The sequence below is a fragment of the Strongylocentrotus purpuratus genome, unplaced genomic scaffold, assembly GCF_000002235.5.
Source record: "Strongylocentrotus purpuratus isolate Spur 01 unplaced genomic scaffold, Spur_5.0 spur5_scaffold_6, whole genome shotgun sequence".
Classification (NCBI taxonomy): domain Eukaryota; kingdom Metazoa; phylum Echinodermata; class Echinoidea; order Camarodonta; family Strongylocentrotidae; genus Strongylocentrotus; species Strongylocentrotus purpuratus.
In genome coordinates, this window is record NW_022145612.1 from 16,290,600 (window position 1) to 16,304,646 (window position 14,047).

The following is a 14,047-nucleotide window of genomic DNA, read 5'->3' on the forward strand; positions in this document are numbered from 1 at the left end:
AAGCAAGTTGATCATCAATAGCCAATCAGCGACTTCCTTTACTGTCGCTAATGCAACCCACACACACACAGAGTCCACCAGCCGCCTGTTCTTGTCTTTGCACTTCGCTGATGGTAACTCTACGGGGAAAGTCTGGCGTGGGCACGCTGCGCTGTTGTGTTGGTTCCTCGTCTCCTTCTCTCTCTCTCTCTCTCACTCGCTATATGCGTGTGGAGGTCATTTCTAATGATTGCATACCACTGCAGTAAACGCACAAACAAACAGAGGCATTCTTTGTTTGGATTTACTTACTCACTGCTCGAATAGATGTATGCCGAACAGCACTTTCTGTACATCGACTGGTCAAAAGACTGCCTTGGAATTGGACTTCATCTCACTTTACTCAAAGATGGTCGTGAGCGAGCATAAATGTGCTTAAAACCAGCAGTTTTAGTTACTCTACCGTGTTATTTATCATCGGAGCACGTTTCTAGGGTGTGAATTCTATTAGCAAAAGAAACCATGGAACTATTATATTGGGTGAATACTCTCCTTGTTCTGGCAGCATGTCTTTGGTGTAGGGTGTCATCTAATGGTGTTTTCTCTCCGACTGGGATCAACGTTTGCCAATACACGTGAGTATGCATAAAAGTAGATGGAGTGAGAGGTTTTTTATGGGTGAATTATACAGTTGGAAAAAATATATCACTTTTTATTTGTAAAGTTGTTTAAATAGAGCAGAATTGGTTCACTCGTTATGTTTTGTTTGTTTATTTGTGTTTCTTTTTTGTTTTGTTTTGTATCATCATTGTAACGAGCTAAGATGTTTTTCAGCTCATGTTGGTGCCATGATATTTCATGTGTGCTGGAGAGTGAAAAGCTAATCAAAACATAAATCAAATAAATCGTTATCATGGGATGTTTTTGTTTTCCAAATTTCTTCATGAACGAAATTAACTAAATATGTAAATATTCACAGCTTCCAGATTAAAACAACCAGGAATTCAAGATCTTAATTTGTATGAATGATAATATTCCAAACCAAACTAGTATTTACATGTACATTATTCTGATGTAGGCCTATATCAATATCAATATTCAGATGTATTATGTTCAAGTTGCTTTGAATACTATATTATCACGAGTGCTCAGAGTCAGAGTATTATCAACAAAATTGGATAAACAATACATTCTTGTGAAAGTAAGGTAACATTAAAAAAATCATAAAAATTCATGTAGGCCTACACTACACATACGACAACAATGTCTAGTGAATGTCTTTGATTGAATTGAATATGCCGGTGTATAAATTGTGTTGCTCTTGACAATGGACGCATTATTTTGACACAGATAATGTTTGATGATAATAAATACACGTGGAGATTATAATGCACCTCGCTTCCTGCTCCATACAGTCATGCCACCCACTAAAAGATTAAAACGGGCCTCAAACTCTGTTTCAGTATAATCACCATTAATTTGTATTGGACGCATCAGCATTTCCACTCAAAACATTTAGTTGTGTGCAATGATTTTTATGATAATTTTGTTCATCATAATATAGGAGGAAACATGAAGTTAACATAAACACATGTCTCGTCATTATTTGTATCTGGCTGTTTATCAAGCCAAGTTATTGATATAATATTACAAAATGTATATGTGAATGCATCATTGACATAAACGATATATTTATACAAAACGAAATAAAACCTATATCAAAATAGATTTGCATTATTTTGATACAATATGAGGTAATTATAAGCTCATTATGTGGTGATAAATTATCAGTTTCAAATACAGAGTTAAGTAAATAGGGTAACGTTTTTTAAATATGACTGACATGAGCGATATACAAGAACCCATTATTATTATATTATTATTATTTTTTAAATGTATTGTCATCATAACATAGGTTATGCTATTGCATGTTTATATCATGACTTCCAAATACAGAATTTAAATATAAAACTATGATAAAATATATTATAATCGCCTATTATGTATTGCAGGTGTATATCGAAGATGTGAAAGAAAGTCGTGCATATAATTAAATAATATTAACTATAGGCTGCAAGCCAATAATATATCTATTACAGTTATCTCACAGTCTTGGTTTTTTAGAGTTAAATGATTGACAGATGTCTTCTTGGCTTGAAGCTTATCCAGGATAATGTGCCATTGTCATGGTAACTAATCAACCGGATGAGATATTCGTGATTACATATGGCACTTGCAGAAATATTGCCTTGCAGGATCTTGATAGCTTGTAAACTGTGGTTTCATTTGGACTTTGTTTGGTGGAGTTTGCATCTGTCTGCCTGAATTTGTCTCCTATATATAATTTATATCGCTATCTTATTTCCCTTATCCGTCGTATTTATTGGCATTTAGCTTTGGAATAAAATAAAGCTTTTCTGTATCACCATAATTCCCATTGACCCGTTGATTTATTTTGATATTACAGACAATAATCATTTTCAATGGTCGGGTTCATGGATTTAATTAAACATTGAAATGTCGTTTATTTTACATGTGGGAAGATCAAATGTATAGGAGGACAACGCAGGTCGTTTTTGTCTGTTCGGTCGGACCAATCTGTTTCTCCTATAAGGCTTTGTATACTAAGTTCTTCGTTACACTAAGGCACAATTAATATTTCGGCAATTTGATCTTTCAATACAAGCACTCCTAGAGACCCTTTTTGTGTGTTGTATAAGCTTGGAAACATTTTAAAAACCGTGAAATTTTCACACCTGCGTGATTTTGCTCTTTCACGAACAGATCTTTCGAATATCGACGGTGAAACAGTCTAACTTCAGCTCTAAAAATATGAATTATTGAAAATTCTCGAATTACAGAACGCACCTAGGACGTTTTTATTCAGTGACCCCCTTTTAAATATTTCCCCTACAGGAGAATTTAAAATAATTTCAATATGTCATCGAATCGGGGGAAATAGAAATGGTTCGAATCCAACTAAAGGATATTTAGGATATCTGGTTTGTTAGCATAATAACCGAGGGCATTAGACAGGAAATAGTCCATTTCCCTCGCCTTTGCCTCCTTCTCAATCTCAGTAACTTGTACTCTTTTTGTACGTGACTTGCTGCAGATGAATTCACCTGTGTTTTAACTGTAAAGCATAATCATACCGGTTTTCCTTGGCTTGATATTTCCCTCCGTTATTTAGAAGAGTCACGCGAACCCTATCAGGTTGACAGATTTTAAAAAAAGCTGCCGTTTAGTTTTACAAAGTTTAACAAAATATTTATTCAAATTAATCGTATAGTGCGAGAAAATAAGTACGATCTTGTTAGCCTGCACTGTAAAAAAAAAAAAAAAACGTCCGTAAAATGCCTGACACGAGGTAATAATGTTTCCAACCAACTTTCAGTAATATTATTCAAACTCAGTTTGGGTAAAACTGTTCCCAGTTTATGGTTTAAAATAGGCAGAACATTGCATCGCTCATTATTATTCATGATTGGACAAACTGCTATGTGTTACTTGAGTAAGGCAATATTGGTCAAAGTTGGTTGGATCATGGAGGTGCATGAGACTATGATTATGGTTAGATACATCATTACCCTCAATAATGGGCATTTTAACGCACTTTTTTTCTAGATATTAAAAAAAAGTCGAATGAATATGGTGCCATTCGACAATTAGACATTTTATAAGTGTCATCCTGTGGTCAGTTTAGATCCAATCTTGATTTGTGTTCAAATCTGATTGCTCCAGCGGATATCCAGTCAAATGATCAAGGAGTTACCCTGTCTGGCTGATCGGATGGGCGAGAGGACTGGGCGATAGGACAGGGCGATAGGACAGGGCAACAAGGACATCCCAAGACATGAAAATACCTGGATTTATTTTATCTGAGATAGAAAGGTTTGACAGGCGTGAAAATAATCAGATGAAGAGACGTTAGCAGAGATTCCGAAATAACGCGTGCTCTTTGGTCTGCATGCAAAGTACGTCGTAATGTCGAATGATTTAAAAACTACATTTTCGATATTAAAAACAGTTACAATCACATTGATATAATCCAAATCAGTTTCCCCATTTTGTAAAATTCATTCCAAATTCCATCACAGGCGGTACCAGTCTATGTGTTTATTAATTCATTGCTATTTTATTTCATCTTTGATTGAATCCCTTTTTCTTCTATAGCCGCTTGAAGCGTCTCTCTTCAGCTTCTCATACTTTATTAGTCATCTCTAACAGAGAAGACAATCAAAATCATCATTTCTGTATGTCTTTTACCTGTCTAATCTAGAAACCTATCACTTTTCTTTTGCAAAGCAGTGAGAGCGGTTTTATTTTATTTTGTGTTACGTAATTTAGATGCTCCTCCGCTTGATAATGTTCCATTTTCAAAAAGCCGAACAAAGGCAGTAAGCAGAAATCAAAAGTTTGAAACAGGTTGTCTGAATCATCCCTTACTTGGTTTAACTATGACGTAATCATGACGTCTGATTATCTAAATGATTCAAAATACCCTAACCTTCCATCACTAATGAAACACAACTGTTAAAATTAATTGGTTCCTCATTAAGCATGTTCCAGACACGAAATACAATGCCTCCAGTGCCTCTTAACCTCACGCCTATGAAGCATTTAAAAGTACGACTTTTAAGTTTGATAAGGTTTGAAGTTTGGTCATTTGGTCGTGTTCAATTAATTTTTTTGCATTCCTTTCTGATGTATATACAAATATGAAGAGGTTATATAGTTTATTACGGAGAGGGAGAGGGGGTGAAAAAGAGAGTGAGAGAGGAATGGAGAGATAGAGAGTGGGAGAGGGATCGAGAGAGGAGGGGGCAAGTACCCAATTTATTGTTCGCTTCCATCATGGATCCAAAATTAGGGTTATGTGGAAAATAAACGAAGAAATAAAAGAAAATCACCCGTGTCTTGCATGCTGGGGAGGGGGTGGGGGCTTGCGGGGTGGGGGTGGGGGGCTGGTAACATCCATCTACATCATTTTGTTACTTCTTCGTCCAACAGTCTTTCAGTACTGATCCTGGAATGAAGCCATTATCAACATAGCCCCCATAGACTTGATAGAGGAAGGGGCAACTAAGGGAGAAAGGAAGGGCTGGGGTGACAAGCATATAAATAGAAAGAAAGGCCCTGGACCTAGATTCCTAACCACTGTAAGCCACGTAGTGGTTTCATCGGTTAGTTCCTTAGTTGATCAGGAAAAATATTAAGATTCATGAAGAAATGACGAAGAATATTTAACAGGTGAGGAATTACCTGCGGTCTTGGTCGATTCTGCATTTATCAAAAATAGCGAATGATGACGATGTTAAAATGGCAGGTGTATGAACATTTTCGGAAGTATATTAGGTAGTTTGCCAATGAATTTGGGAACAGAATATCAATTTACTTAGGTAATGCTGCCATCTTGGTAAGTTGGGCCAAGTGTGAATCCAGGAAATTAAACGAGGGAGGGGACAAAATATCTGACAGCACTCAATATTCGTGTGTACAGAATGCCAAATTGGGGTTTAGAATGAGAGGGGTTGTGTGACTGCTATGCCCTTCTTAAATCCACCGGGGAGACTGGTCCTAGTTTACAAATCAATAATTATTTGTCCATTTCTAGCAGTTGTCATAAATCATTGATATTAAAGCTCAAGATGGTAGATTGGACTTGTTCGCGTCCATTTGCACTATTAGAAAGGGAGATAATTTTCAAAAATCAAAACCATCATTGACAGATGACTCAGAATAAAACTTAGTTTTAGAACTCATTCATTATTCATAATCATTTATGAATGAGTTATTTCTTCTGCGGATTTCATGTTTACTTTGCTACGAAATTGCAGAGAAACCATCGCGTGTCAACTGATTACGTCCATGACTATTTATAATGTGACATTCAATCCTGCCAGGAGTGGCATAATGTCATCAATTATGTTCCATTCCTCTGATTTGAGGGACAATGTTGCCAAAGATGACAGATTGGTCACAGACCCGAGGAACTACTACAGGACGTGTATCATTCCTTGCCATATTCAAGTTCACTGTACTATCAGAGTGTAGAAAATTTGTTGTTGATGTTGTTGATGATGTGTGCTGGTTTCTTTGATTGAATCTTTGCTGCATGGACTATTGTAGCGTATAGGCTCTCACCAGGCCGCGTGCTATCTAACCCAATTGACAATGACACAACATGTCAATACAGGAAGCTCTGAAGAGTAACGTTAGTTTATTGAAATGTGTCCTATATTTGACCGACATGTAGGCTCTATATAATCATTACATCAGTCATTGATTTGTTTTGGTTATAAAATGTAATACAAATTACATAAGATACAATTTCACCAACTGTATTTTTTTCAATTTAACCGAATACTATCATTATAATTAAAATAACATGAACAGAAATTGAAAACAATAATACAGGGGCTTAAAGTAAAAGCTTCCATCTCACGTTTGTAAAAATTACATATTTTGCACTTCATTATTTTATTTTAAAAAAGCTAATGATACATAGGCGAGAAGAGGCAGTATTGGGATATATGTGGGATCAGGGAGGTGAAAGAAAAGGAGGCGAAACTATTGTAATTTATTCAAACGCATTCTTGAGTTCTAAAGCGTAACAATGGGATGTGTAACATTCCACTTGGCTTTGAAGTTCCATGCTCCGAACCGCGCTTCCACTGCGGGGACTTTCGGAAGCCAGGCACCAGTTTTACATTTATTACAAAATATTAAATTACCGGCAAAATTTCAGTGTAAATCAAAAACTTTATATGGGGATTTTATTGGGAATAGTGCATCAAACAAATTTTCAAATTTAGAACTCCGTCCTTCCTTTAATTTGTGTGCCAGAGTTAGTAAAAGAAAAATTACATCCTGTCAAAAACTCAATATTTTAGGATGATGCGCTAATTTGTGCATGCTTTAATGTCCCGTTATTTGATCCATGATTTACAATCTTCAATAACATTAAGTTTGCTAATGCGTGTTTTCGCGTGTTTTTTGTATTTTTCAAGTTTAAAAAAGGATGAAAGTACACAAGTTTGTGTTCGCTTGTTCTACTCTTTACACATTCAACAATGGATGAGAAATCATTGGAAGGGACAGCGAACAGTTGCAGTGATACCATTTTCTGATGTAGGAATTCTAACTCCTGAAATTTCATGCGCTCTTTTATCTCACCACCTGGTCAACAGTTGCAGATTAGCGCATAACTTTTCGGCGGCTTGGAGCATGGGGTCAAAGGAGAGCGGCTTGATTCCAGTCCTTCTCTATCACGTCCCTGGTGGGATATATGTATTTATGATTTGCCAGTTCTGACTAATTGTTAATTTTCTTCAAGCAAGAAATACACCTTAATTAGATAAATATATATATATATATAAAGAGAGACAGACAGACAATGTACATGTTCATACTCAGGTTACGAAGAGTTATAAACGTTTGCCTGGTGTATATAATACGTTTGAGTGTTCCTCGTCTGCAAGTTCAACTACGAGTAACTCTGCATAATGCATGCGGCGAATTTGTGAGTTATGACGCTGTCCATCAAGAGTGGGTCACCTTCGTGTCTAAAAAGATTATCAAATACTCCTTTTCTTCCACATTTCTATTGGATTTACGTTTCAGAATGAGTGCGAAGTGAAAACACATATTTACACGTGTTCTCAAGGGATGTTGTTCTTAGCTTTTTTTAAATGAAGTGGTTGGGCCGATTCAATGAATTTTCTGAAGGTACAGTATTAGTACAAGGATGCAAAATGTATTTCCTTCTCCAATTTTTCTAGTGAAAGATGTCATTGTAAATAATACCTAGGGGAAAACGAGGTAAAAGGATAACTTATGAAAGCATTCTGTATTTTCATCTATGCATAATTATGGTTTGACGATATTTCAAACTAGGGTGTGCAGACACTCAAATCTACGATTATTTTGAATTTCTAACATGCGAGCAAAGCATTACAATCATGATTACTTGTAGACGTAAACCATAGATTTCACACTTTGCAATGCTCCAACAGCCTGACTAGTCAAACACGAAGTAAATTTTCAGTTATCTCTTTCAAGAATTACGAAATTCTGCCCTTAATAATATTACAGAACTGAGATGAAAATGAACTTCGAAGAAATAAAACAGAATTAACGTTGCCTCAGGGAGAAGAGGAAAACACCGGTAGCCTGATATTTTATTTCGCTAAGATTTGAACAAGTAACCCGGCATATTTAAAGCCTACTCATGTCCGAGCTAGACCTTGTTATCCCTCGAGTGAGGAGGGTAGCCCCTCAGATCAGGAAGATTATCTCCCATATTCGTCATCAAAATGGGCGGGGGACAGAAACCTGACTCCGTACAAACACCCGCCAGCTTTACCACTGAACTTGATGGTTTAAAAGTGGGTGCCCTTTAAGATCGGAACAAAATAGATCCTCATCAAATTGACTGAAAGACGTTTAAAGCTACTCCATCTATTGAGGGATTATCCATGGTGATCCTTGCAAGGATTAGCCGAAAAAATGATAACTCTGTCTTGGAGATGACCCCAAACCGTTTAAACTGATTGTACAAAATTTAAATATAAGAATGATTACAATTGCAACAATACAATTACATTAAGAATTTTCTCAGTTTTCAGTTTTTCATACAACTTTTCTCTGCGAGGAGGGTTTGAAAACCTATCAACAAGATCAAGAATATCACGGTGATGAAAGTATAAAGCTATCATCACAGTTTGTTTTTCCCGTCACAAAAATGATACAAATGACAAAAGCAAGAAGAACTTTACTGTTCTTACAAATCAGTAGCTGTAGGTCATTAATGGTCTGAAAATGAACTTCTTATATAGTATTATGTGTTACGAAAAAAAATTAATGCAATTTTGCAGTTAACGATCATTTCAGAAACAACGTAATCTACAATATTTTTTGTATTTGGCCTTGCAGAATGCATCTTTGCAATTATAAAACGATAAGTTTGTATCTTACCAAATATAAATTCTGAATTTAAAATGTCCACATAGTAGTTGTAGGTAGGTCCTGCTTGTATGATAGGCCTAATTGTCAATTGGTGTATGCTGTGCCTATGTTAAAAGTGACCCATATGAAATCATTATGCAGGATTAGGAGGGATGATTACCGTTATAGATAGACGCAAATAAACGTCTTGGGGGTTCGCCCCTATAACGGAAATGCAGACTTCCTACTTGATATCTTGTTCATACAAACCATAAAAGATAATTCAGACCGTCTTTGGTCACCAGCAGGGGATATGCAAACAGTCAGACAAGGGCTCCTTCTGGTTCAATAAATGACCCGTTCTATGCCAGTCAAATCAAGTCAAATATACTTTCTATGATTTATTTTTAACGGTCGTTTAATTACGTATACCCTCGCGATGCAGATGAGCGGAAAGCTGAAAGCCACTCTTGCAGGAATCTTTTGAAGATTACTTCGTCCACACAAGAAACTTAGAATAACCCACATTAGAATAGTGAAGTCTTATATATTTGAACATTGAATAAAAATATTAATTATTTCAAATTGAAATGCGACTTCACAAAAATGTGATCCCTAGAATGATTCCTAAGCCTCCATTTAGATATTATTTTTTCTCCTCAAAATTTTGCTCTTTTTAAAAATATAGAAATAGCCATAAGAGCAGCTCATTACATGTCACACCCATTTAAATGACAACTAATTAAAGTTTGGCCACTGCACGTGAAATAGATTTTCTTTTCAGTTACTCTTTCAAGCCAGAGTCACTAACCGCAGACTATGATTTGCGCAATACTTTTGCTTTCCATAAGTCAAAACTAACTACACCTGTGGTCTGTGGTTGGCATACATTTTCTTGACGACATCCTACATTTAATTTCCCCAAGAAGCGTGTGATTATTCTAAATGCATTCACTCATGTCATTAATCTGTATCTCCTGTTCCAAATTTGGTAACTTAACCGCTGTCGCCGTGCCCACTCCACATAATTATATTCACACCCCACAATTTGACATGGCCGATAGACATAAGTTCAGCTATTTTTTCTTGTAAGGACTGTTTCCCTGCGCTCAAATAATTATTAGAGATGGGTAGCATATAACCCCCTTTTCTTCCAAAGTAAAATGCTTGTGTGCTTTGTGATGCCCGATGGACACAAGACGTCATTTTGTTGACGTGCGTCAGCTAAAGGCGCGGTCTTTGACGCACCGCATGAGAGTGATATGGTGTACCAAAAGTGTGCTTACTTAGAAAACAACGGTATAAATATTGCGTTAAATTTCTGGCGTACAGGCTACTTGCCTTCAGACACAGGCTTCATTGGCGCACGTATAATGCAATCGACTCATGACTACTCGTGTGCAACGGGTATTACGCTGCGGCGATGAAAACAGCACTTTATTATTGTATCGCTGCGTCATTGACCTGCGTCATCCCCCCTTCAAGGCAATTCATATTTCCATGTGAATTTTGTTTTATCATCGGGCCGAATGCGCTTATTGTGGAAAGTGGGCTGGGGGGGGGGGGGGCGCTTTCCGACAAATTAATTAAATCTTTTGATTGGTTTCACAGGCTGGACTTTTTAATTTGTGAACGTGTTGTGTGGACGCTTATCATAGCGAGGTATTTCCTCTTTGTTCTGTAAGATATTGGGTCAGTGTGAATCAGTGTGTAGGTAATGACCTATTACTAATGGATTATAGTCAAGTATAAATTCGACTGGTTTATTTCTTTATTCTCAATTTGATGATCATTTTGATACCTAGATCATCATTTTTATTTACTCGGTTTAACGGATTTCACTTTTCATTATTTGTTCGTAAATTGATGGTTTATTGTACAATCATTGCTACATGACAGCCTTTAATTGTGCGTCAGGAACATATTGGGAACATAATATATTAGGCTCGTTAAATATTTCTAACCTTTTTCTTTCGCTCCTTTACAAGTCAACAGAGGCACACGGGTATGAACAAATTCCTTTCCATTGTTGTGGTACGCCGATTCATTTTGTATATAAAAATTCCATAGTCCGCATAAAAGCCCATTTTACTTGACTCAGTACTTGTCACTCTGAGGCTAAATATATCACACTTTCCCAAAATCATTAATCTTTCTTAATCGTTAACACCCCCTCCCCCTACTGATATTAGTCTTTTAATTGTTATACTAGCAAATCAAGTAAGAGCATGTCCTTCATTATACTTTCAATAATAATGATTGCATGGATTAAATTGACACTTCTACGGATTTATCTTTGTATAGTGTTTCTATATTGTAGCATACGTAGGCCTACATATTAAAGATAACTTTTACGTGCAATATACTTCCAAATAATTTCCTTGATATTTAAACGCTAAATCCGATTGAAGTTGATTAAATTCATCAAAAACGAAAAGTATTGATGAAAACATGATTTATATTCCACTAGTATCTCACACTGAAATTAAATGAAATAATTTTATAGAATCTATATACATGTACAATTTACATCATTTTTTGAAAACAATTGTGTAGATATTTATTTGATGCAATCACCAACAATTAGTCAACAGTGCCTCTTCCGTTGCGCAATGTTGATATCCTACAGGTAGTATTTACTTTGATGTCATGCATGCATGGTTCAACTATGTATCATGAATACAAACTTGACTAGATTGTGTATGAAGTATTTGTAATAATTATAGACAATGCTAAAGTAGAAATCGCTGTGAAGATCAAACTTATCAACAAGTAAATTGTCACACGTTATGAAATAAGTATAATGAATAAGAAAGAAAGACTTGCGAGACGGGATCGAAGGAGAGATAAGTTTCGAAAATGTATTGAATGTCTTTCAATATTTTACTTCTATTTCTATCCACTTTCCTTAGTCCTTCTAGGACTTTATACATGGTGTACCGTAAACCTCTTCCGCAATATTTTAGTTGTCGTCAAAATCTGTCTGTGAAAAACGTTCTGACCCATATTTTGTCATTCTAGTTTGGCATGATCCTCATCGAGATATTTTTAGGAAATCTTCATTAATCCATGAAAAGAACTATTGACCTTGGGATTAATAGATAATTAAAGAATCCATCCGCTTTGTGGAACCTATGCCATATACGAAAGATGTACAGAAATTACGTTTAACATCGACGAATAGATATGGAATATCATATATGATTATAAAACAAGAGAGAGAGGGGGGTAAGAGGGAGGGGGGGGGTAATTATGTGGAAATGCCTGCCCACTGACCTAAATAAAATTGATCAAGGTAATTTATTTTCGACTTGAAAGACATTGAAATTATTATGTGTATAATTATGTACTGAAAGAAAACTTCACGCATTTAAGAAAAATTTACATAATACAAAAACCAATAACAAAGAAGTGGTTCGGAAAAATCTTGCACAACTTAATATTTGGTAGACATGGTGGCGTTTGAAATTGTATTTGAAAACAAAGATGTGATATTTTCCCCTCTTAACACATATTACACAATTATGTAATTTCTTTCGAAATGGCAAAGGCATGCTGTCGGATACAAAATGTAGATTTACCATGTTCTTGAAACTGTTATTTAAGGCTATTTATGTTAATCGCTCTCCCAGGGGAAATAGGAAATAATGACACGCGATCATAATTATAACAGACATAATCTTTATTCTTTACGAATATTACTATTCAAACCAAGTATGTATTTTGCGTTTCATGTTGATTTTGACAAGAATTTCGATGGTGATTTTGTTGCAATTTGTCAGCATTTTGGAGATCATCGCATGTTCTTCTGTGATTGATGGAGCAGTTATCTTCAAATTTTCTCAAATTTTCAGGTCATTAGTGGTAAGATTTATTCAAATATCTTGATACTGATAGAACAAAATAATGCCTCCCGAACGGTGTACTTTAAGGTGAAGAAGAAGAAAGAAAAATAAACATTTGCGTGTGTCCCTCGCTCGTTGGGAGGAGGTCTATTGCTTTCAATATTGTTGGCGTGTTATAAACTGGACTGGCTGGCTAGATTAATAAAAGCCTCATAAGGAGAGGTTACATATATTACATCCCTTGAACTTGACGTCATGTCATATGTATTCACACTTCAAATTGGAATTATAAGATGATGAGACAAATCTGGAACCCACACTGTTAGAATACCAGATGTTAAATCTTTCCAATAGTAGATCAGTATTGTTGAACAAAACAGCTGCTCTGTAAAGATGTATGGTTTTATTGTTTATAATTGACTTATTGTTTAAATGCATGATTATTTTACAAGTAAATTCACAACAGATTGTTTCAAATCGAATTTTAACAAAGAATCAGTTTAACGTTAGCTGGTGTTTCGTTACTGTTTGAGTAAAAACACGATATATTTTTTTTCAGTAACCTTTATTACAATTATATCCAAACGTATGATAAGAAACGTATGCCTCATAGGTTGGATGACAAAAATAAACGAGTTACAATGATATGTTTTCGGAGCAGTTTAAACTAATATAGAGAGTGCTTCCAAAAGATAACTATTCCTCCATCTTGAACCTGCATCATCTCAAAGTCAGGGTATAAAAAAGTCAAATGGATTTTGCGGGAAATTGCTTACTTTACATAACAAATCCATACATGGACATGTTATAAACATGGATTTAAGTATGCCTGTTTCATTTCAAACCAGTTGGCATGTGATCATCTCTGTAAAGATGAAATAAACCGACATTTAATCCCTCTTTCTATCCGCCTGGCGGCCATTTTCTTTGCCACACGCTGGATAAGGTATCACTGACAAGCCACATGAACTAAACCTCCGTTCATGGTCGTCACACCGCGCCGGTGCGGTGAAAATTTATTTCTGAAAAATAGGAAAAGATGGTAATATTTGCTGCTTCATGTAAACTAGAAGTGTTTAGATATGTGTAATTCAGACAAGGGTTACAGTAACCAAAAAAAGAAGTGTTTATCAGTTTATATCTTGAGATTTGGAGAAAACGTTGACTCGTAAGAAACTGCTTTTTATCATATAATATGTGTAGAGAGAATTGTTCACAAATTAAAACAATATTGCGTGCTATACCTCTTGCCGTCTGTAAATTGTGGCCCAAAA

At 35.7% G+C, this 14,047-nt stretch overlaps 1 protein-coding gene across 1 annotated transcript in view; it reads left to right on the top strand.

Annotated features, from left to right (window-relative positions):
• Positions 1 to 301: 301 nt before the first annotated feature.
• Positions 302 to 14,047, top strand: part of LOC100890774 (multiple epidermal growth factor-like domains protein 6) — a 35,856-nt gene continuing 22,110 nt past the window's right edge. Inside the window, exon 1 of the mRNA XM_003728132.3 lies at positions 302 to 614. Coding sequence (XP_003728180.2) covers positions 502 to 614 — 113 coding nt within the window. The 5' untranslated portion in view covers positions 302 to 501. The remainder of the gene's footprint in view (positions 615 to 14,047) is intronic.